The sequence below is a fragment of the Borostomias antarcticus genome (assembly GCF_949987555.1).
Source record: "Borostomias antarcticus genome assembly, chromosome: 2".
Taxonomy (NCBI): domain Eukaryota; kingdom Metazoa; phylum Chordata; class Actinopteri; order Stomiiformes; family Stomiidae; genus Borostomias; species Borostomias antarcticus.
In genome coordinates, this window is record NC_140235.1 from 15,297,450 (window position 1) to 15,323,813 (window position 26,364).

Here is a 26,364-nt window from a genome sequence, read left to right on the forward strand (position 1 = left end):
AAAAGGGGACCAGAGGGTGTGTGCCAATTATAGAGGCATCACATTACTCAGCCTCCCAGGGAAAGTGTACTCCAAGGTGCTGGAAAGGAGGGTCCGGCCGATAGTCGAACCTCAGATCGAAGAGGAACAATGCGGATTTCGTCCTGGTCGTGGAACCACCGACCAGCTCTTCACTCTCGCAAGGATCTTGGAGGGGGCTTGGGAGTTTGCCCAACCTGTCTACATGTGTTTTGTGGACTTGAAGAAGGCTTACGACCGGGTCTCTCGAGAGGTCTTGTGGAGGCTTATGCGGGAGTATGGGGTGAGGGGATCCCTACTTAGGGCCATCCAATCCCTGTACACCCAGAGCGAGAGCTGTGTCCGTGTCCTCGGCAGTAAGTTGTCTTCCTTTCCGCTGGGGGTTTGCCTCCGCCAGGGCTGCGCTTTGTCACCAATCCTGTTTGTGATTTTCATGGACAGGATATCGAGGCGTAGTCGTGCAGAGTGGGGTTTGTAGTTCGGTGAGCTGGGGATCGCGTTGCTGCTATTTGCAGATGATGTGGTCCTGATGGCATCATCTCCCTGCGACCTCCAGCACTCTCTGGATGCCTCCTGGGGGCCTCCCTAGGGAGGTGTTCCAGGCGTGTCCGGCTGGGGGGAGGCCGCCAGGTAGACCCAGGACTAGGTGGCGGGACTACATCTCCGCACTGGCCTGGGAGCGGCTAAAGATTCCCCAGGCAGAGCTGGTTGATGCTGCCAGGGAAAGGGATGTCTGGGGCCCCCTCCTGGAACTGCTGCCTCCGCGACCCGACCCCGGATAAGCGGATGAAGATGGATGGATGGATGGATGGATGGATGGATGGATGGATGGATAGTTTGCCCTCTATTTTGTCCATTTTGCAATCTGAGTCTTCTTCACATTTACAGTATTTTCTTTTTTATACTGTACTCTACCTTTATATTGTTGTCTTGTCTCATCTTATTTATGTTGTGCTCTATCTTGCTCATTGCACTGTTCTTTACATCTGCACTTTTTCTTCTTGTTTACACTTCTATAGGCTACTCTGTTCCTGTCTGTATCAACTCATTTATATTGTAGGCAACTTGGATTGTTTATTTAATGTGCTGTCCTCTTTACATCTTGTGAAGATGTTTTCTTTTTTATAGCCTACCTGTGCCTTCATATTGCTGTCTGCATCAACTTATTTATGTCATCTTTTAATTTTGCATTATTTTTTCTTTATATTTACACTGTCTTGTTAATGCTTGCACTATGTATCTTTTTATGTTGCTATCTTGATTGCTATCTCTATTGATTCGGTCTTTAAAATGAGTATTAGCTTAACATTAATAGTTATATAATGTCAGCAGGTAACGTTATAAAAATCTGTGGTTCACTTTCTAATTTCCTCAAACATTGGTGGAACCGGTCATTTTTTCAATGTCCATCTTGATTTGTTTGATAATTGCCGAAATCTTAAGTCAGTGAGGTATAGTAATTTGACATAACTAGCTAGCTAACATTAGCTAACCTAACAGTAGCTAACAGTAATGCTAGCTTGGCTTAGCCCCTGATGTTTCATATCAAGAAACACCCCTGGTGTCAGTGTTTACCACAGGTTTTGATTCTATTTTTTAACCAGGCTTCATCCATTGTTCGAATTTCTGTCCCCGAAGTTGGTCAAGTTTAATAGTGATATCTATAAGTTACAATTTTACCCTTTCATCTGGAGTGAGTTATGCCCCAATAGAGGGCTTCTCCGGTCACATGAAGGTTTTCACAATATATAATTTATGGATAATCTTTCCTTGGGTCTTTTAAAAGTTTTTTGTAGCAATTATCTATACATGGCATTTCAAATATCACTCAGAAAAGGTTTTATTTGGAATGTCCTCTCATTTTTTTAGCCTGTATTTGGTGTTTTAAGCTGTTAGAAATGTATTTAAGACATATTTCATGGGTTACTTTGGGTGAATATATTAATATTAGTCTATTTACTATACATGTGAAAGTTATAATCAGCACAATCATGCAAACTGTCAGGATTATATAACCTTTTAGCAATCCTAGGTCTTTTCTGGCGGTCATTTTGGATTTTGCACTAAAAACTGCCTTTAGTGGGTCAAATTTTTTGGGCACCCTGTCTGGAATTGTTAGATACATCTTAAAGAGGGTGTATACCAAATTTGGTGCTTTTATCCGCCGCATAACGATTAGGTCATTTTTTGGGATAATCCCTCTTACTACTATAAAGGAGGCAGGTGCTCATGGCAGTGGTTTATATTTGTCATTGATCGTTTGTACATTTGAATCTGCTCCAGCGTTTTGTGCTTAGTTAGAATAGCAACATTATGGGTGTAGTGGTGTAGGACATGAAGCCGTTCTACTGACCATTGTCTACTGACGACAACACAGTTCTACTGACCATTGTCTACTGACCACCAAACAGTTGTGATATTGTGGGACACTCTCCCTCAGGTTGGAATGTGGGATCTTGATAAGAGATGCTCAGAGACACGCTCTGTGCTCCCCCATCCCCCGGCGACAGGCCAGGCACATTCCACATCCAGACACTCACAGTGAGACAAAGGAAACTCCATTCTTTGCCTTTTCTTTAATAAAGTGAAATTGCTCCATCTCCACCATGTGATGCAAACACCATGTGAATAAGCCCAGTGAACAAAGTTATTGTGTGATGCACTGTATTTGTAATGCAACTGTACTGTGTGTTATAAATAACTGATTCTATGCTGCTAAGTCTACCATAGTCAAGTTTGGTATCCATCTTTGGCTAAAATCAGTTGATTATGCATGTTGTGGAAATGTCATATCCTGTTGAAACTGTAACCGGGATATTTGATGATTCCAGAGTGAGTACAGAATCTGAGCTCTGTTTTACGATGGTAGCAGAGTGGCCCACAGGACACACCTCGCCTCTCTGCTCCTTAAAAGCAGTCAGACAGGAAACTCTCTCTCTGGTGATTTCTCTTGTAACCCTCAACTGCCAGGGTCCATGTTTCTCCAAGTAACACGTGACCCAGGGTCCAAGCTTTGTGCCGGTTGATAAAATCAGCCTGTATCCACACTGTACTGCTACCTAAGATCTCTGAGTCAACACAGGGGCTCAGGAAAATACTCTTCAATGATCCACCTCTGGCCAGAGCAGAGGTTTTGGATGAGATATTTGCAACTTGTGAACTCTGAAACTGAACTTTGAACTCCGCGAACCTCAACTTCGCGCAGCAATGCTACTATCACTGTTTCAACGGGAGCGCAGGCGCGCTGCCCTTTCATCAAACCGAGCGACCATCAGTAGGGATGGGTACCGAAATTCGATTCCAAGTAGGAACCGAATAAAAAATGTTCGGTACCGGGTACCCTTAAAAATAATTTAATTTCGGTTCTGCATATCGGTTCCTAGCCGTGCTAAACAAAGGCCAATCAGGATGAGATTATATATTTTCAAAGACGTACATGGCTATCTGCCAGGACCTGTCTAACGTACGTGATTACGTCACGCATTCACGCTGCACTGCTCACACCATCCATGGCTCACACACACAATGCAGCGTGTTTACATCTGAGCGAACCGGCATGCTGTGAAATATGGACCGTGGCAAACGCTCTAAAGTGTGGCTTCACTATAAAAGAGAAACCGGTGAAATGGGAAAGTGCAATACATGTGGAAAGTTAGTTAGCGCTAAGACAGGTTGCACGTCTAATATGGCGAAACATTTAAGACAGCATGGCATTGATGTGAAAGATTGCACGGTGTTTGATGTGTTGCGTTCTCCGGCCACTGCGACCAGTACGTCCATGTCTCAGACAGTGAGCCCCAGTGTGTCAACAGCAACACCAGCATGTGCTACTAGTAGCAACATTAGCACCTCGCCAGCAGCCCCGGTAGAGCCCGGCACAGAGAGACGTGAGACCCCGTTTACGTTGGCGAAAAAGAATAAGCTGACAAAAGAAAAAACAGAGGAGTGTCACCAAGCGGTCACGATGTTTGTGGTCAAAGGACTACATCCCTTCTCAGTTGTTGAATCTCCGTCATTCAGGTAGGTAAAAATAATGGGATTTAGGTTGGAAATGGGCGAGGTTTAAGTTGGTAAAAAAATAAAACGTTTGATACAGAACGTTTTAACATTGTACAGTAACAGATACTTATGTAATGTTGAATCTTTATTTTCAGGGAGATGACCAAGGCCCTAAATCCCAGCTACACTCCTCCCTCCAGAGATATTTTATCAAATCATCTGATTCCTGCCTGGTACAAGGTGGAAAAGTCAAACACCATATCTGAGCTCAGTGATGTCAGCAAAGTTGCTATAACCAGCGATGGATGGACAAGCTTGACCCAAGACCATTATCTTACAGTGACGGCACACTATATCACGGACGGAAAGATGAGACAGAAAGTACTCAAAACAAAAGCAGTCTATACGGCACAAACAGGAGAAGTAGTGGCTGAAGAGATTAGTGACATTTTGCAAGAATTTAACATCAGTGATAAAATCATGGCTGTCACTGTTGATAATGCAGTGAACATGGATGTAGCCATAAAAAAGCTACAATTCATGAAGCTAGGCTGTTTTGCACACACGCTTAATCTTGGAGCACAGAGTGTCTATGCTGTTGGATCAGTGGCCAAATGGTCAGCCAGGATCAGGGATGTTGTCGTCTGGATGAAGAGGTCATCTATGGCAAAGGTTGTGCTCAAGGAGAAACAACAAATCCTAAGTAAGTATCCCTCAGTTCACTTCAACTAATTAATGTGTTATAACTTATGCACATTTTATGTCTTAAAATGTGTGCACAATGCAATAATATAACATGAATCTCATGTGTAACTACTTCTACACAATATTAAAAAATGATCTTATATGTATAACTAAATTACTCTATTATCTACCAAAAAATCAACAGAAGTTCACCTTTGACAATACTCAACAACAAACTGCACATGTATACACAGTGTTGAAAGGTAAAAAAAAGGGGAAAAACAAAAAACAATCTAATTTCCTGTGATTTTTTGTTGTGTCATACTGTAGATCTGCCTCAACATGCCCTCATCCTTGATGTGAGGACTCGTTGGAATTCCCTCTACATGATGATGGAACGATTCATCGAACAGTATCCGGCAATTCAGGCAGCCAGCTTGGATCAGCGTGTGAGGAGGCCAATGGAGAGGGACCGGCTTGCTAGACTGACAGAGGATGATTCCAGAAAGGCAGAGGAGTTCATTCATCTGATGAGAGTCTTATACACATCCACACTCTGTGTGTCATCTGAAAAGAGCGCTACATGCGGTCAGATCTTACCAATACTTAAGAAGCTTGAGGCGCATTACACTGTTAAAGAGGGAGACACAGTGTTTGCATCCAACCTTAAGCAGGCTGTCTGGGGAAACATGTCAAAGCGATACCAGACTGATGACATCAGAAACTTTCTTCAAGAGGCCACTGCATTAGACCCACGTTTCAAACACACTGTGGAGGACAGCACTGTATGGGATCGGGTCAAGGAGAAGATGATGGAAGGAAAGCTGACTGAGTCTGAGCAGCCAACAGATGACTGTGGAGAAGATGGTTTGTCAGAGGAGGAGAAAGAAAGAGAGAATGAAGAGGAAGGAGAGCAGAGTGAAGAAGAGGAGATTCAGGAGAATCAGCCACCTCCCTGCAAGAGGGCTGCAATGTCTCCTCTGGAGGAGCTTTTTGCTCATGAAGACAACCTGAAAATGAAAGTCCTGTCAAGCAGAACCACATCCATCAAGCACCAAATTGAGACAGAGCTGAAGAAGTACCAAGAGATGCCACCAACGCTGATGTCTGATGACCCTGCTGCCTGGTGGTGGAACAACAGAACCACATACCCTTCGCTATCAGAGGTGGCCTTTTCCTATTTGTGTGTTCAGGCCTCCTCAACCCCTAGTGAGAGGGTTTTCTCCACGGCTGGAGACACTATTTGCGCAGAAAGATCACGTATACTACCAGAAAAGGCTGATATGCTGATTTTTCTCAACAAGAACAGTTGAATTGGATACTTTAGCATACCTTCTCTTCTTTATGTTTTTATGATTTTGTTTTTTTGGTTGCAAACAGCTGTTACAGTATGCACTGAATGCACTTAAGATGCATTTTACACGTATTGCTGCTCAGACATGACTTGTGCAGAATGTGCACCACGGCTTGCACTTTATTTTGTTATTTCAGTTTATTTCTCAGGGATGTTTATTTGGATGTAAGCAGCTGTTATTGAATGTACTTTGTTTTATTCCTTGAATTATTTAAGGGAAGATTATTTGCTGTTTTGCAGTGAATTCAGTTTACAGTAGATATAGTATTTGGCCCAATGCTGCTCAGACAGGCTTTTATCACACTACTGTCATTGTAGTAAGAAGTACAATACTACTACCCTGGGTGAATACAGAATATATATATTTAAGTGACTAAGGTTTAAAAGAATAAAGTTACTTTTGTTAAATAAACATTTGACCTCTTATTTTTTTTAACATTTTTGGAATCGAAATAGGGAATCGTTAGGAACCGGAATCGATAAGCAGAACCGGAATCGGAATCGGATTCATAAAAATCCTAACGATACCCATCCCTAACCATCAGTCACGTGCCTCCTCCATGCTTTGAGCCAGACAACACCGCCCGGACAATGCGCTTCATACACCAGTGTAAGGTTGACATCCATGCATTCTCTTTGATGTGGGGTGATGCCAAAGTGTTGTTTAAGCTTAGAAGATTTAGGATAGGCTGTGATAATCTATGACATCATTCGTTTAATTTCTGCTGTGTTTTCATATTGCCACAAGTGTTTTTCCATCTATTATTGAATTGTGTTATAATATTATTTTGATAATTGATTAGTATAACTTCAATAAATATTAACTTTTGGCCACGTCCGAGCGTCATCACATTATCTTAAGTCACTTGATTGAGTCAAGAACTCCTCCTGCAGACTGAGTTTGATTAATAAATTAGACTATTGATAAAAGTTATTTGTTTCCCTGTACAAAACAGGCTGGTGCCCCATATACGAGTTGATTTGATGCATTAAATCCATTTTCCTTCATATTTGGGATAACCGCGGTATAATCATAAATGATACCGGTCAGTCATAGTTCTAACCCTAGAACACGCTACATGGGTCAGCAGTCAGCAGTCCTGAGTCTTCCTGTATTGGGGTTTATTGCACACAAGACAACACACCAACTGCTCTCTGGGGAAACACACACTAGGGAAAGGGAAGAGACACAATAGGGAGAGAGACAAAAATGTAAACCCAGAGTGCCTTTATGCACCAAAAATGGTTGAATAATTCACCCTTGGCTGTGGACGGAGCTATTTTGTCCGCTTGTGCTTGCCGTCCACACACTTATGTTTTCGTTGATGTGTTTCCGATTCCGAAGTTGAGTCAGTTGGTATAAAAAATAAAGACAGGAGGTTTGAGAGAAAGTGCAGTGATTCTTTATGGATTTCCACAGTAAAACTATTAGTTATACAACTCCATGAGACTAACCAGTCTTTATTCAGGTTTTCTGTCACTGATCAACCCTTTGAGGTATATGTGTATGGCCAGCCCTGGCTCAGTGGAAGAGTGAGACACAGTGTGGCTGGTCCCAGGCAGGTGCCACTGCTGGAGTAACAGGACACTAATCCCACCCAAGTCAGCTGTGGAAACAGAGCAAACCATTCTGGCATCAACTGGGTACCTGCCAAATACACAGTTCTACAGGGGGCCCCAGCAGTGCAGAGAGATGGGCACCAATAAAACTACAGGATCAGCGTACAAGGCATAACATCTTTATTGTTATACACAGAAATACATCTCCAAAGACTTTGCTCAAATCAGTGGGGCAACATGAACTTTGAGATATCAAAAGTCTCACACAGTTCCTCATCGTCTTGTAAATAGCCTCACATGTCCCCAAATTATACATACAATACAACCCATTTTTCTGATCCATGTGTTAATCACATTACCAATTACAAACAAGTTATACCCATTGTCAAAATACAGGTGTGCAAATCGTTAGAAAAATACCAACTAATACCAGACTCTGGATTGTGCTCTGTAAAAATCCTTACAAATAGTATATAATCTATAATATATAAATGTTTTCAACATGCAATGTTGCTTAACCTCAAAATATCCCTTATACTGCCTGTTTGAGACTGCTCAGTGGTTCAGCCCTTACCTCATCGTGAACACGGAGGGGGAAGAACAGGAAGAGGATGTGGCCTATGGATTATCAATGAAAAGGGTTGAAAAGTATGTCTTGTTGCTAAATACACCAAGCAAACCGCATGACCTTAGTGTAGAGAGCACGCTCATATTGTGATGCGAGAAACAATGTTGCTTTATAAAGTCCCCTAAGTGAAAATAGTTTAATTTACATGGTCTGCATTCAACTGTTCTTCATCATAAACTTCCATTATAGCAGGTTGCACAAATAAATGTAGAACAGTATTAACGAACAACACATTGCCCGCAGAAGCAGTATCAAAGTGAGGTGTTGTATATTAACCAACAAGTTATATCTTAAAACTGAATTGCAACAAATACAATCTAGCCATATTCAAGCCCTTTATAGCAAAGACCAATACTTGAAACAATATACTGTATCTATAAACTGCATGATGAATAAATAATACTTTTTGAAGTAATAACAGAATAATTTTATTCATATTTATCCACTTTCAAATAAAAGAAATCACGATGTCCCTGCAACAACAACCACAGTTACAATGAAGTTGCACCTTTTAAAAACCATGACTGATAATTGTAAGTCACAAGTTCCTCACACAACAAAATTAAGACAAGGACTTCATTGTTTACAAGGTGCCTTCCACTACCCGCTCCTCACCTTCTTCTGACGTAAACAGCAGTACTGTTAAAGACTTCTAAAGGCATCTCTCATCTTGCAACCATAGGTGCTACATCCTACAGTACATGGCCTCAACCTGAAGCAATTCAATAATAGTTCCTCTGAATCTATCCAGGGTTTCACTGCTCCAGTCTCACACAAGCAGACTTCTAGGTCCTCATAAAGCAGGTGTTTGAACTAAACCTGGCCGATGGTTTCCATGGTTCTTCACAGCTTACTGTAACACCAGAGGCAGAGAAGAACAATGAAAGTAGTTTTGTCAACGAAATCCCATGCACAATAATCTTAGCCTGGTAAACCAGACTCATCACCTTTTTTTTTTTTTTACATTTTCACTATGAGTCTGGACTTTCAGCCGCCCAGAGCGTTTTGAGTTTTTCCAGAAAATGGGGCAACAATCAGGAGACAGCATTTTAATTGCTGTTCCACCCCCAGTCCCTGATTGGTTACCATAGATGATGACGCGAAATACAGGAGTCTGCTAGTAGTAGAACAGCAATGGCAGCTCCCGAACCAACGAACAGTAACGTTAACGTTAGAAGAATAAACACAGCCAAGTTATTACAGAAATAGACTCAATAACAACAATTAAAGAAGTATGCACTAGCAGTAAAAGACGTCTTCCGACTGGATTTGGCAAAAGTTTGATCTATGTTTTATTACGCTGACTGGCTGAAGGAGTTTGTCTGTCAAGGCAAGTACTCTGCCCACTCAAATCACTCTGGGCGGCTGAAAGTCCAGACTCATAGTGAATACATCAACAAACAAAAAAGTGATGAGTCTCGTTTACCAGGCTACAACAATTTTGGCTTGTGTTGAAATACCAATGCTATTTGTTTTGAGATTCAATAAATAACATAATCCATAAGACTTTTCATATGTTTGTCACATAGAGCTAAGGTCTGTTACAGTGTCAGCTTCTTCACAAGCAGTGAACAATTCTTTCCCTCAATCCTGTCTATTCAAATGAGGCATGTTCCTATCAGTTGTATGTTGAAATGAATGCAATCATATGATTTTTATAACAGTGACATAAATAAACCTTTCTTGACAAAATATATAATTAATCTTTAACAAAAATAAATCATATTGCACGTTTAATAAAATGAGCATATCAGTCTCAAATCACACAATTTTAGAAATTATTTTTAGACTTCCAAAATAAAGGGGGAAAACTCATGTGCCAATCAATACTGATTTAGATCCAAACAAGGTTTTCCTTTTTCGACTACATGTCTACGACTGCAGGTAACCAACTTTCAGAGAACAAAAACAAAAAAACTACAATGAAAAACACAAACAAAATGTTGTTAAAACAGTACCATGCACAGGGAGCATGTCAATGCAGTGTCTCCATGGGTAACGGTAGGAGGAGCTAAAAAACGCTGCACGGTGGATTGGGTAACAGAGTAAGACTGGCGAGTGACTGCGCTAGCACTGACCGCTAGCGTTCGTCGTGTCCAGTTTCCTGTGACAAGGGCGGCATGCGTGAACATGGGGACATCCCGACGTCGGGAGGCCCTCCCACTACAACACAGTCCGCTGGACGCCATGCTCACATCTCATGAAAACGTCAGGTGGTATATCAGTAAGGCAGCTGTTCGCTCCCGTCATCTAAAAGTGCATCTCCACACTCTTCCTGTAAAGTCAGTCAGTCAGTCAGTCCTGCCCGGCCCCTGCCAGGCAAGTGGGAGCGGCACAGCTCCACCCAGCCCACTGCTTGAGTCAGGACACATGACAGGATTTACATTAACTCAGATTGTTTTCTGTGTGTACACGTGTTTCCTTTTTTTTGGGGTGGTGTGTTTTTGTATTCTTTTTTTTTTCTCCCTAGACACAACAGTTCATTTCAGCTCTCATTGGATCCAGAGGAGGTCTAAACGAGGGGGACACAGGGCTGTGATTGGCCCATGACAGGGTGACTGGTGGTTGGTTCTCTCGCGGTTCTCTCCTGTGTCACGCTGGTTCCCAAGCACCTTCGGCCTCCCACAAGTCTGACTGGCGCCATTTCGATTTTTCAAAGGCCGGCAACACAACTGCATTAGCTGCCATGGCTTCACTGAGGAGTCAAGACAGTTTGGTTTTAACAGACCGATATTTAACAAGTTAAATGCTAAACAGACACAGCTACCGGGCAATATACAGTATAAGGGGCAGCCTGCCAATAGACTTACCTGAAAAACAGGATCATCATGTCAGGAAGTGGACAAATATGATCGCTAAGCCAATATTCAACAGCATCACCATGGCAACCAGGATTGAGTTGGGACCCTGCGAGACATAACATCCTCGTGAGAAAAGTGAAATACTGTCAACATTTAAATCTTGCATTTTCAATTTTTTTTTTTTTTTTTTTCCATCTTTGTATATTTTTCCTGTACTTACCGTCTCCACATCTGACACATCCGCCGCCTCCATGCTGGCTCTCTTGGTCTCCGCAAGGCTCTTTGGCTTGAGGGAATCCTGCTTCCTGAGTTTATGTTCACTCCTGCTGCCCTGCGGGGCGGCTGGCTTGGGGGCGCTCGGGGCCCAGGCGGACTTGGGGGCCGGCAGGGCCATGCGGGCCAGGGTTAGCTGGGTGGGCTCCTCGTCCTCTTCCTCGGCGGGATCCGGGGGCGGGACACCCCTCACCGGAGCCTTGACGTAGTAACTGTGGTACTGGGAGTGGAGCTGGCCATTCCCTTGGCTTGCCGCCGCCGCCGTCAGGGCTTGGGGAGGGGGCGCGGGCACGGTCTCTGGGGCCCTGGGGGGCTGAGGGGGGCCCTCCTCCTGTCTGGCGGGAGGGGCTCTGGGGGGCTCGGCGACGGACACCCGCTCTTCTTTGCTGAACTTCCTGCTGGGCCGCTCCTCTTTGCTGACCCGGCGCCCGGGCTTCTCCTCTTTGCTGACCCGGCGACCGGGCTTCTCCTCTTTGCTGGTCTTGCGGCTGGCGGAGCTGTTGGTGAGTTGTGCCTTCTTCCTGGACTGGGGCGAGGGCGGAGGGGTGGGGCCGGGGCTGGTGCCGGTGGAGTGCGGAGGCGTGGTACCTTTGCGGTAGAAGTGGGGGGATCCCGAGTGGGATTTCTTCTTCTCCACGGTGACCTCCTTAATCTCTACAGTCTCCACGAACTGCTGCTTGATATAGTCAGGACCTGCAGGGGGCCACAGAAGAAGACAACACACACACAAAAACATTTGCATAAAATATCTCACATTCACACACAAACGTAGCCTACAGATCAAACACAAACATCTAAACATTACATTCTAGACTATCCCTTTAACCGAGGCTTAACCTGGGTTATACAGTACAAGACCGAGCAAAGCCCTCTCATACGTTGTAATCTCTGACAGGCACTTTCAAAGAACCCAGATTCGGAGCCCAGAGCTATCTGCTATTGACCGCTACTCTGGAAATGCTCTTGTATTTATTGGTGTAAACTAACTGTCCTTGTGGTACTAGGGAAGCACAAAACAGCCTAATTCTTTGAGCAAATAACAACATATTGATTTCACTGTCTAACCATCCTAACCCCATAACCTGAATCAATTGCTTTATGGCAACAGTTGCAATGATGCCTAACGCTACAGGTTTGCAAGCAATCAGTAGCTACTAGGAACAGAATGTGGAAAAAATATCTGTCCGTGCTTAAGACCTATAAAGCACGTGGATGTTTTCCGAATGCACCTGAGAACATCTCAGTTGGAACAGAGCAGGAATGACCCATTCCCCAGTAGGTTCTCCAATCATTTTGATCTTCTGTCTGCAGTATCACCGCATATTACATATATGTCCCTATGGCAAGATGTTAGTGTCGAGATCCAAGTGTTCAGAGAGAGAGAGAGAGAGAGAGAGAGAGAGAGAGAGAGAGAGACTGTTTAATTAATGTGGTGTCATAGACTCCCACAAGGCAAGAGAGGTATCTTCCCCATCGCTCCTTCCTATGATCTCCCTCTTCTTTTATCAGTATGTCTTCTAGGAAAACCTCTTATCACAACCCGTCTGCATATAGATCCATCTGTCCATCCTCAGCGTTCAGGACAGCCCATCACTGCCCTGCCATCCCAGTCCGTTCATGTAACACAGTAGCATCAGATATAGGGCTACACAATAAGACCAGGGGCATTTTGTAGAATAATGACCTCTTGTCCATTCCTGACACATGTAGTCCTTTTGAGATCCGAAAAGTGTGTCTGTGTTGTATGATCACAGTCGTCCCAATTTGGCTAAATGTGTGAAACACAAACACAAACAATACAGCTTTGTTTCCCTGGCTTGTTAGCATTGTGTTCTCTCTCTCCCCCCCCCCCCCCCTCTCTCCCCCCCCCCCCCCCCCCCTCTCTCTCTCACACACACAGCACAGTGCTACTGCAAAGAACAGTGAGGCGAAAACAGGGGGAGGACAGATTGGGAAAAGTAGTGCCAATAGGGACAGAGGGCTCCGTTGATTGGGATATTGCTTTGAAGTAGTGCGCTGACCACGAGAATGTGTAGTGTTACTGTATGTGCATGTCATCGTCACTGACCTTTCCTGGCCTTCATTCCATAGAGAAGATCTCTCTCTAAACAGAGGATCAAGATTGAATACAGCCAGTCCCACATCTGCATACATGGTCTTACCAGGGAACCTGATGGCTCAACATCACCTAGGCCCATAATGTTCCCTCTGTGAGACATTCCTAATTAATTCCATAATACTGTAGCATCAGCGACAGCTACAATAAGGCCCACTACAAAGACGGGGGGCATTTGAACATCCCAGGGACTTAAAATGTCTGGGGAGCCTACTTTCACACCATAACTCCATATGAGTCAGGGCGTTGTGGGAGGTTCTGTGCACTTTCTGTCTGTTTGGGGACAGATTCCTACGAGGGGTATGAGGGGCATTTTCTGGATGTTCCTCAGCATTAACGCAAGCACCCCCAGACCGCAGAGAGAGAGAGAGAGAGAGAGAGAGAGAGAGAGAGAGAGAGAGATAAAGGAAGAGACAGAGAAGACTGCAGTATTGGCAGTCAGAGACTTTGCACCAACAGCCATTTTAAAAGCCACATGTAGACTCTAAACTGATTCCCAGATAAAATTAGGTTGAACATACTGTAGCTGGATCACCTCTAAAGTGTAGTCAGATGCAGTAACGTATACCATCTATATATATATATATATATATATATATATATATATATATACTGTAAGAGGCCATCTGTACCATAATAATAGACCTATCTACTTTCAGCTTGGTACCTAGTTGCCATGGTACCGACTGTTGTCTAATTTGTAGTGCCAAGGAATGTGTTCTAGAACTAAATCAGCCAGAGGGCCTCTTTCATCAGCTGTGATCAATCGCTTCTACCCAAGAAAGGGTCATTAAAATAGCCCAAGGTACTGGTACTAGCCCAGAATAGCTTGGTCTTAGCAGAGACCTACCTACAACATCTAAGTAAATAAAGATGTACTGTATATGAGAGAGAGAGAGAGAGAGAGAGATATTTGTCAGATATATTTGCCATGTCCAAAAACTCTGGATGTATCACAACAATACCATAACATCATACTATTCTGACTCCCCCCCCATCCTCTATCTATCTCTCCTCCATCCCCCATCTATCTCTCCTCCATCCTCCATCTCTTTCCCCCATCCTCCATCTCTCTCTCCCTCATCCTCTATCTCTCTCTCCCCCATCCTCCATCTCTCTCCCCCATCCTCCATCTCTCTCTCTCCCTCATCCTCTATCTCTCTGCCCCATCCTCTCTCTCTCGCCCCCATCCTCCATCTCTCTCCCCCATCCTCCATCTCTCTCCCTCATTCTCTCTCTCTCCCCCATCCTCTATCTCTCTCCCCCATCCTCCATCTCTCTCCCTCATCCTCTATCTCTCTCCCTCATCCTCTATCTCTCTCCCCCATCCTCTATCTCTCTCCCCCATCCTCTATCTCTCCCCCATCCTCTATCTCTCTCCCTCATCCTCTATCTTTCTCCCCATCCTCTATCTCTCTCTCCCCCATCCTCTCTCTCTCCCCCATCCTCCATCTCTCTCCCCCATCCTCCATCTCTCTCCCCCATCCTCCATCTCTCTCCCTCATCCTCCATCTCTCTCCCCCATCCTCTATCTCTCTCTCCCCCATCCTGCATCTCTCTCCCTCATCCTCTCTCTCTCTCCCTCATCCTCTATCTCTCTCCCCCATCCTATATCTCTCTCTCCCCCATCCTCTATCTCTCTCTCCCCCATTCTCTATCTCTCTCCCCCATCCTCTCTACCTCATGCTCTATCTCCCTCCCCCATCCTCTATCTCTCTCTCCCTCATCCTCTCTCTCTCTCCCCCATCCTCTCTCTCTCCCCCATCCTCTATCTCTCTCTCCCACATCCTCCATCTCTCTCCCCCATCCTCCATCTCTCTCCCTCATCCTCTATCCCTCTCTCCCTCATCCTCTATCTCTCTCCCCCATCCTCTCTCTCCCCCATCCTCTATCTCTCTCCCCCATCCTCTATCTCTCTCTCTCCCATCCTGCATCTCTCTCCCTCATCCTCTATCTCTCTCCCTCATCCTCTATCTCTCTCTCCCATCCTCTCTACCTCATGCTCTATCTCCCTCCCCCATCCTCTATCTCTCTCCCTCATCCTCTATCTCTCTCCCCCATCCTCCATCTCTTTCTCCCCCATCCTCTCTCTCCCTCATCCTCTATCTCTCTCCCCCATCCTCTCTCCCCCATCCTCTATCTCTCTCCCCCATCCTCTCTCCCCCATCCTCTATCTCTCTCCCCCATCCTCTATCTCTCTCCCCCATCCTCTATCTCTCTCCCCCATCCTGCATCTCTCTCCCTCATCCTCTATCTCTCTCCCTCATCCTCTATCTCTCTCTCCCATCCTATCTACCTCATGCTCTATCTCCCTCCCCCATCCTCTATCTCTCTCTCCCTCATCCTCTCTCTCTCTCCCCCATCCTCTATCTCTCTCCCCCATCCTCTATCTCTCTCCCCCATCCTCTATCTCTCTCCCCCATCCTCCATCTCTCTCCCCCATCCTCTCTCTCTCCCCCATCCTCTCTCTCTCCCCCATCCTCTCTCTCTCCCCCATCCTCTCTCTCCCCATCCTCCATCTCTCTCCCTCATCCTCTATCTCTCTCTCCCCCATCTTCTATCTCTCTCCCCATCCTCTATCTCTCTCTCCCCCATCCTCTCTCTCTCCCCCATCCTCTATCTCTCTCTCCCCATCCTCTCTCTCTCCCCATCCTCTATCTCTCTCCCCCATCCTCTATATCTCTCTCCCTCATCCTCTATCTCTCTCCCTCATCCTCTCTCTCTCTCCCTCATCCTCTATCTCTCTCCCCCATCCTCCATCTCTTTCTCCCCCATCCTCTCTCTCCCTCATCCTCTATCTCTCTCCCTCATCCTCTATCTCTCTCTCCCCCATCCTCTCTCTCTCCCCCATCCTCTCTACCTCATCCTCTATCTCCCTCCCCCATCCTCTATCTCTCCCCATCCTCTATCTCTCTCCCCCATTCTCTATCTCTCTCTCCCTCATCCTCCATCTCTCTCCCCCATCCTCCATCTCTGTCTCCTCCATCTCTGTCTCCCCCATCCTCTCTCTCCCCCCCATCCTCCATCTCTCTCCCCCATCTTCTCTCTCTCTCCCCCATCTTCTCTCTCTCCCCCATCCTCTCTCTCCCTTATCCTCTATCTCTCTCTCCCCCATCCTCTATCTCTCTCCCCCATCCTCTATCTCTCTCCCCCATCCTTTCTACCTCATACTCTATCTCCCTCCCCCATCCTCTATCTCTCTCCCCCATCCTCTCTACCTCATACTCTATCTCCCTCCCCCATCCTCTATCTCTCTCCCCATCCTCTATCTCTCTCTCCCCCATCCTCTATCTCTCTCTCCCCAATCATCTCTCTCCCTCATCCTCTATCTCTCTCCCCCATCCTCTATCTCTCTCCCCCATCCTCTCTCCCCCTCATCCTCCATCTCTCTCCCCCATCCTCCATCTCTCTCCCCCATCCTCTATCTCTCTCCCCCCATCCTCCATCTCTCTCTCCCTCATCCTCTCTCTCTCCCCCATCCTCTATCTCTCTCTCACCCATCCTCTATCTCTCTCCCCTAAACTTCATATTTCATTCATCATCTCCATGGCATTTTTAGAGGACAAACTTTTCTTTAAGCCCCAGATGCCAGTACGTTCATGCTAATCAGGAGCACATTTCCGCTCCAGTGGACACTTAGCCAAATGCGCGCACGCACGCACGCACGCACGCACACACACACACACACACACACACACACACACACACACACACACACACACACACACACACACACACACACACACACACACACACACACACACACACACACACACACACACACACACACACACACACACACACACAGGCTTGACCCACAAGGCCTGAAGATGGGGTGTCGCCCATCTACAACAAACCCAGCATGAACCTCAGCCCTCCTGACCTTAATTTGAGATGAGCAGACAGCCACAACGAGAGGGCACGCAAACATAGCATCAGAGAGGATGTGTTTTAACGTGTGTGTGTGTGGGGGGGGGGGATAGGAGGAAGGGGGAGGAGGAAGAGGGACAGTATGAGCAGCTATCATATGGGTTGCCTTTGTGATACACTGCGCTGGTGGCATCACACACGTTCAGACAGAGGCACAGCACAAACATAAGGTCGCTGGGGTGGAGCAACGCAGACCATGTCCTGGCTGCGAGGATGGGGCAGTATGATGAGAAACATTCCTACAATGTTCACCTGCTGAAAGTGATTGTAAACTTGGGTCGAAATAGTAAAAATGCATATAATATCAAAGTGTGAAAATAAACATTCCCTTGGTGAAAAGGTGGAATAAAAAATAATTAAGGTGAAATAAAGGTTAAATAATTTTTTATTTTATTTTATTTTATTAGAAAACCTAGTTCAAAAACCCATGATAGGTAAGGCCTCATGACGTCATCAGGTTCCGTTTTAAAAAAACAGGAAAATAAAAATGTTGAAAAACTGTTTACCGGTCTAACTCCAACACAATTCAGTATTTTAATCCACAGATCAGCAATTACCTCATCACACGTACAGGGCAATACGTTTAGAAACAATTCTCAGAAATTCACTTTACAGTCACTTTAAAAACACAGCTAGTGACAATCACAGAATCAGAATCTGATTTTATTTTGCAAACCCATTTAGGTTTGTGCATACACAGCAGGTCCCAAGGCTGCTGTTGCTATACAGTCATAATGGTGCTTTACATTAAGCTGCCTGATGACCTGGTTGTTACCAGCTACAGATAAACAACAAACTTCAATAGTCTACGTTCAATCATAGGGCCAAGGCGCCATTCCCTTATATGTGCCCTCTACATGTTCAGTGTGATTATCTTGGCACATGTGGATGTGTGCAGTTAGATCCAGGGATTACATGGTCAGCCTCTACAGTAGGAATTCTCTCTCTCTCTCTCTCTCACTCTATCTTTCGCTCCATCTCAACGGAGACACAATAAGTAGCAATACTCGATAAGTAGCACCAATCCTATACTCAACACACTGACAGATGAACAGAGGGGGAGCTGTCATTGTTTGGGCAGATTACAGTATAACCACGCGCGTGCGCACACAGAATGCTGCATTATTGTCCAACAATGTGCCATGTTTCCAATGCAGATCACCCTGGGCCGCCTAGTCGTCACACCCGTTCAGTTTGATCAGTCTTTGTTCACCTTTGTTTCCAATGGATGGAGAGAGGTCGGAGGTCGGAGGAGGTCTTTCACATGCAGGGACATGTGACTGAAATAGAAAACAGATATGGGGGTGCTGGGAGAGTTAAATACAGTAGGTCTTTATGAGCAAATGGCCTTGATTTGGTTTCTATAAACTAAAGCAGTGATAGAATCATGACCAGCAGAACTGTCTGACGGATTACAGACTGAACACAGGTGTGTGTTGAACACCCATGGACGTCATTCTAAATAGGTATTTTCTAGTGCATGACCAGGATTTTTCAATGTAACCCAACAACTAGTCATGTCTGTAGTTTGAGGCCCTATTGGCCGTGTGTGTGTGTGTGTGTATGTATGTGTGATGGGTGTACAGTATGAGTGCTTACATCGCCATCTGACCATGAATGTACCTCGACTGGGTGGTTTTTGTATGCCCCCCCCCCACCATTAACCTCAGTACTGCCCTCCCCCCTCGTACCTTCCCTGGCTGAAGGAAGGGACAGCTGCTCTGCGTCAGCTCCGGAGAGGGGAGCGTGTGGGTGGGGGGGGGGGGAGGGGCCGAGAGCAGAGCTATTCCACCCCTCAGCACGCAGGGATTCCAGCTATGTCTCCATTAGGCCCCGGCGAGGACCCACTGGCTCCAAGTATAGCCCAATTAACGTCATGCCGCAGACCACGCCCAGACCACCCCACTTCGGGATGGTACAGTGTATGTGCGAACCAATCAGAAAGGTCAGGGTCTTTTTTTCCCAGTGACCCCCACCCTCTTCCTTTTTGAACCGCTCACATCCAACCTGGGTGATAATCTGCCATGAGTCTGAAATGTCAATTACAAACGACAAGGGTTTTAGGACCCAGTTTATTTCCCTTGGGGGAGTTATTGAAGGCAGGGACAGTGCTAAGTGCGAATGTTTCCAGTTTGGAGGTAGACTTTGAGGAATCATCTTGGATTAAAACGGGAGAATTAAATATTTTGATAATTTCGGTAGGGGGCGCTGTCTTGTACTCGTCTGGTTCCACTTAACAGACTTATGGTTTGTATCCACTTTACTGATATTGGCCGGGTTTCCCGAACCACTTAACTACAAAGTACTTCTTAACTCCCATACAAAGGGTTGCTTAAGAATGGTTCCTTAAGAAGGTTCTTTATCGGGAGACGTGGCCATTAACTGTAAATGAAGGTTGGCATGAATACAGAATCCATGTTAAGGGTGGCTGTGTCTCACAGAGACTGTTCAGAGACTGTTCAGAGACTGTTCAGGGACTGTTCAGGGACTGTCTTCCTCTACTGGTTCCGGGCCCAGTCCCAGTCAGCCACTCTGCATATGAGCAGAAATGGGTCAAACTGTAAATAGGGGACCTCATTTACACCAAACATGAGACAACCTGCAAAAGCAGAACAGATGACCACCGCCAAACCTAGAACTAGGGTACACTCTTTAGTTCTGCAGACTTAAAACAACTGATAACCCTGATACACCGATCGTGAAACGTACATGAACTAAGGCAGCTAAACAGAGAGGTTCGGGTCATTTCGAAGCGTATCCTCAAACTAACAACGACGAGCTCAGTCTGTTGGAGCGGGTATAATTGGCACGTTTGGCCCACACACGCGACCTGCAGTCTCATCTCGGATGTCTCTCTACGCAAGCGCGGGGCGTGATGACATATCTGCCCTCTTTCATTCATGATTTGACCTATAACGCAAGGACGCTCTCTGTGGCGAGGCGACCTGGGGCTTACCAAGCTGCCAAGCATGACCGCCTTTTTCCACAACACAAACAAGCAGGCCGTCCCAGGCCTGCCGGCCCCAGCTGGGGAGTTCTGCCTGCGGAAAGGGACACGCTCGAATGGCTGCCATTGTCAATCTATTAGTCATCCACTATTTTTTATGGCATCTTTTGGCAGGAGGCCATGCTAGCCTAGGCTAGGCTAGGCTAACCCAGGCTTTGATATAGCACAGGCTGAAGTTGTTGAAGGCATTGGGAGCTATCAAGGATAGAGGATCATGAATGAATATGAAATAAATGAATAGATGTGGATAATAGATTCAAATCAAGAGGAAAAGTAATGACGGGAACACATTAAGTAATCCGACTAATAGTTACTGTTGAGCTCCAATCTACACTGCTTTCCTTCCATAACATGGCACTGGTAAGGACTGTGTGCTAGCAGGCTACGTGTTGAATTCACACTTGTTCAACCCCTTGTGCTATCCCTAACCTTCGCCTCATCAGCCCCAACCCCCACGACCCCGGAGGAACCCCTGTCCACACGATTTATGTCGTATCACGTATCAGGCATTTCCTTGTAAAACTCGTCTTACCTCGTAAAGGTACAAATAGAGTGCAGCGGACACCTTTTGTGAGCTACTGTATATGATGCAATTTTCTTTGTTACCTCAGAGCCCATATAAATATACACTATATTGACAAAAGTATTGGGACACACCAAGTTTGGTGGAGGAGTAATAATAATACTATAATAATAATAAACGTCTGGGATTGTTTTTCTGGGGTTGGCCTAGGCCCCGTAGTTCCAGTGAAGGGAAATGTTAATGCTTCAGCTTACCAAGACATTTTGGACAATTCTATGCTTCCAACTTTGTGGGAACAGTTTGTGGAAGGCCCTTTTCTGTTTCAGCAGGACTGTGCCTCCGTGCACAAAGCAAGATCCATAAAGGCATGGTTGGGTGAGGTTGGTGTGGAAGAACTTGACTGGCCTGCACAGAGCCCTGACCTCAACCCCATCAAACACCTTTGGGATGAACTAGAATGGAGATTGCGAGCTCCCTTCTCGTCCAACACCAATGTCTGACCTCACAAAAGCTCTTCTGGATGAAATTCCCACAGACACACTCCAAAATCTTGTAGAAAGCCTTCTCAGAAGAGTGGAAGCTGTTATAGATGAAAAGGGGGGACCAACTACATATTAATGCCTATGAATTTAGAATGGGATGTCATAAAAGCTCCTGTAGGTGTAATGTGTAGGTGGCCCAATACGTTTGTCCATATAGTCAGTGGCGGGGATCTGTATCCAACTTTGGGGGGAGACATTTACATAGAAATTTTGCAAGATTATTTTGGGGGAGGGACATCTTCCTACGTGGCTTTATGGTCATTGAATGCCACTACCCCAATCCAAATATTGGGGGGGACATGTCGCCCCTGACCCCCCCAGGATTCCCGCCCCTGCATATAGTGTACAGTAGGACCCCACTTATCCGAACCCAATGGGACCGAAGGTCGTTCGTATCTCTTAAATGTCCGGATGACTGAAACTTATGTTAAAATGCACCAAATTCAATAAGTGGTATACTTGTTTCATATAGACTCATAATAGACCGATAAATACCCTTAATTACTTGTGAAAATGCATCAAAATTGCAATCAAATAGCCAACTAAACTCATACAGCCTAGCCTATATTAGGCCTACAGTAGCCTAGAATAAAATAAACGAATTTCCACTTGAGTGCATGCTTTGATCAAATACAGTACTTTATTCTCAAATGAGGCCTACGCTGCATCGATAGGCTACTGTATTCGCAGAACAAAATGGTATAGCCTAAAAACAACCCAACATTAGAACAATTAGAGCAAATGATAATAAATAAATAAATGAAATGACAGACAAGTTGTTGTGTCTTAGGCTATTGCAGCCTAAACAACCGATGTAGGCTAACGTGGCCTAGGCTGTAGGCTATTATTTAACAAATACAGTAGGCCTAGTAGGCTAATCTACATGCTTACAACACGTCCGTGTTCCTGAAGTCCATTAACTGGGAACGAAAAATAACTCGATACTCCTCTGCTTCAGGTTGCTGACACGCTTTCTGGCTACCAAGGAATGCAGCTCTCGCGCAGCAGACTCATTTGCGTTTTGCGCTCGACATTAAAGTAACAAAGAAATTAAACGTGACAGTAGACTATAGCATACAGGCAACATGTAGGTCTACATACAGTTCTGTTTTTATTCACAGTAGGATAGAGTACTGTAATGAAAATCCCACCAGTAACCAGATAGCAGGCTCAAAAAAAAGAAGACGTTTTTTAAGCCTGTCCGGTAGACCGGGAGGTTCGGATCTCTGAAGTTTGGATGAGTGGGGTCCTACTGTACATGTATTTTTGTCAGATCATGATGTGCTTCATCCTTTTTTACCTCCACCCCAACGACAAATTAATGTTTTCAATGGCGTGCATGTGTGAGTGCAGGTGCGTGTGTGTGTTTGTCCGTTAGCAGGATTACGCAAAAACTACTGGACAGATTTTCATGAAACTCGTTGGAGGGTGTAACATGGTCCAACTTACAATCTCTTAAATTTTGGAGTGGATCCGAATCACGGGTTGGGTCCACGGGCCGCCCAAACACAGCTGGATTGCCCATCCACTTCCATACATTTTTTGGACTATGATTATGCAAAAACTACCAAACCGATTTTTATGAAACTTGGTGAAGGGGTGTATCATGGGCTACCATAGAAACCATTAAATTTTGGAGCAGATCCGAATCACGGGCCGGATCCACGAATGAAAACAATACTTAGAATGAAGTGGGGGTGCTAGAGACTCAGGGGCGAATTCACTAAAGGATTGCGCAGCTTTTCCTGACGCAAAACCTGTGCAAATAAGTCAAAAATAATCTTTGCTTTTCACAAAGCCCTCGCAAAGGGTGAAATACGGTGTTAACTGCGTTGCCTTCCTCATAGCGTTTCTCTGCGCCGGTGTTATTAGCGGATATTTAAATTAGGTAATATGGGCGGAGAATGTTCCCCTTTCTATGCAAATGGACATTATTGCAAAATCTGCCCAATTCACAAAGATCAGCGCCAATTGCTTCACGCAGTTAAAGTGAAATTATTCAGTTTTCAGAGACGTGGTGGTATTTAAGAGCAAGGGGTGTGTCATGGCCAGCCTTTCCGCTAATCATGGTAGCAGTGATTGTTGCGAGGCGAATTCGGCATCGCAATGCCAGGCATGTTGTTCGTGAGAGAATATTTAGAAGGTCACTTTTTGATTTAACACTAGAACCACCGCGGCTCACTATATAACTTTATCTGCCAGTAGCCGTTCAATGGATTTACCATAAGAACGCATAGTTTTTTACGCTATACGGTCTTAGGATTGTACTGTACAGCTCAAGGCTTAATGTTATCCTTTCATACTACTCACAAAATGACTATATGGCAATAAAATAACACAACAAAATGTTATCTTCGCACTTTAACAAGAATAGTATAGCCTACACTTCACAAAAGGAAAAAAAAACGATGAAACGGCTACAAGAACAGCATTTTGGCCAAGGATCCAAATAAAACAGTAGCCTACAGTACAGATGTAGCATAGAACGTAGGTACATTATAATTATCTAATTAATAATTATCTAAGCTAATATATGAGAATGCATCGCTTTTTACGTAGGCTAGGCCTATACGTCTTGTGATTACTAGGCCTACAGATGCAGCATAAAACTTCGATGTTTAATAATTATCTAATAAAATTAATAATTATCTAATTATCTAGTTGATATATGAATAAAACAATAAGCCGTTTTATTGGCTATGGACTACTAGTTGTAGGCTATACACGAGTTGATGCGCTCTGCTCTTACGCGCGGTTGAGGCGGCAGCTCAAGTATACTTCGCACATATCCTCTGCACCTTGGCAATGCAACTGCCACAGACAGCTTTGGTGCACTTCGTGCATTGGTAGACAGTTCTGTTCTTGCTGCAGCTTGTCTTCACAATGCAGGTATTTTTTGGGGGGGTATTCTTCTGTGTTCACTGCGGGGCGCCGCCGGTGGCTGTTTGGATGCCAGCTCTTCAGCCAACTGGAGGATGAAGTCGCGTCTGGGGAGGCTCTGTAGACTATGCGTCTCTCCACCAGTCCCCAGCGAGTCCAAGCTCCCCCAATGAATAATACTTATTTTCAAGTACAAGTTTCAAATACTTTTCAAATCATTTCACCTCCGTTTGCAGTCTTCCGCGTTTACACACACTAATGGCACTGACTGATTGGGAAATTAAACCCCAAATATGATTTTTTGCTGCAGTGGTGATATTTTTTGAGGAAAGTTGTGAGACATGTTTTTGAACCTCGTCCGTGAGGCCTTCAAGTTCGCTGTCTGAAAATCGTATCTTTCTTTTTCTGTCTGCCATCGTCCAATGATATGCATACGAGTTGTATGCGCTGTATGCACAGTATTTATAGTCATGTCCTATATCAGCAGCAAATTGCACTCAGCCGCAAACACCGAATGGGCGTGTTTGCGCTGGGATACTATTAGCGCAATGTCTTTAGTGAATAGGTTTTTACAACAGAGCACATAGCTGGAGCAACTGACGCGCAATGTAATGGTGCAATTACCGGCCGCAATTCCGCTTTAGTGAATTCGCCCCACAGTGTTTTGACTGGGGTGTGTGGGGAGAGAGCCCGGAGTGCACCGCATTGCCCCCCACCGGCTGTGACCCAAGAGGGGCGCCACAGAGACGGCCGAATAAAGCCCCCCATTCACCTCCAGTCATTTTTTGGACTAGGATTACACAAAATGAAAACCAAACTTAGATGGAAGCTACCTGTGTGAGGGTGCTAGAGACACAGAGCTGACCAAATACAGCTACCCATTCACCTCCAGTTATTTTTACCTGCGCCCCAGTGAATCATGAGCTGCCCAAACACGGCCCGGACGCCCATTCACCTACATTCATTTTTTGGACTAGGGTTACACAAAAACTACCAGACTGCTTTTCATGAAACTCGGTGGAGGGGTGTAGCAATTTAGAAACATGAGACCACCAGACCACCAGAATTCAATTTTGGCACACACAGAGCCACGAAATGCATTCAGGGACAGAAGTCTGTGCTCTCATGATTGCACCATTTCTAGTTTTTGTAGAAGAATTTCTGGGCCAGGGCCCTGGACAAAGCCTTTTTCAGACTGACAGCCAACAGTGGGTTTCTGTCCAGAAAACTGTACCCAGTTCTACCATGGCCCAACCAGGCTCTGTTTTTTGTCAAGCCACACAGTCCTTCATTGTGACATTAGAAAACCCTCCCAAGTGGCTCTGTTCTTAGATTACAGCCGTTGGAGGGCCAGACTCCAGGCGTTCCAGAACAGAGCAAAACTCATCACACACTATTAACTCTATACAGTGTGGCGCCAGAGATTTGTACACAAACAAACAGCTAGACACTACACACGGTACAGCACAGATAAAACCGTGCTGTCGTTGAGCATAACGTGTCTGAGAGGAACAACTGAGTGAGATGCGAGGTGACTGTGAGAACTACACTACTCTGACACATGGCATTCCTTCCATGCCTGTTTGTTTGTTTGTTGTTTGTTGCGTGTTTGTTTGTTTGTTTGTTTGTTTTCAGGGGTGTGGTGAAACACACCAGCACATCTGCAGGCAGGGCGACTGCCCGGCCGGTTCAGTGACCATGCGAGCCAGGTCAATAAACAGGGGCCTTGACCCTACACTCCGTGGCTAGGCTGCTCCAAATGAAAGGATGTCTCTGAGCATCATGTGACTGGTGGAGATGCGGGTTGCGATAGTGAGTGTGAGTGTGTGTGTGTGTGTGTGTTGTGTGTGTGCGTGTGTGTGTTGTGTTTCACTTGATCCTGCTAGCTACTCCATCTGTCACTTGGCTTGTGATGTGGCTTGTTAGTTTGAGCATGTATAATAGCCCCCTTAGACACTTGGGAAGTTGTAGGTACAGAGATAGGACATTTGAGGTAGATGGGGAGTTATAGGTACATTAAAGTGGTCATCACAACCATTAAATACCGAT

The 26,364-nt window shown here is 45.2% G+C and overlaps 1 protein-coding gene across 1 annotated transcript in view; it reads right to left on the minus strand.

Moving 5' to 3' along the window:
* Positions 1 to 11,069: 11,069 nt before the first annotated feature.
* The window catches only part of jph1a (junctophilin 1a), a gene marked incomplete at both ends in the record, with an annotated part of 40,602 nt that continues 25,307 nt past the window's right edge, over positions 11,070 to 26,364 (minus strand). Inside the window, 2 exons of the mRNA XM_084460642.1 lie at positions 11,070 to 11,150; positions 11,265 to 12,010. Coding sequence (XP_084316768.1) covers positions 11,070 to 11,150; positions 11,265 to 12,010 — 827 coding nt within the window. The remainder of the gene's footprint in view (positions 11,151 to 11,264; positions 12,011 to 26,364) is intronic.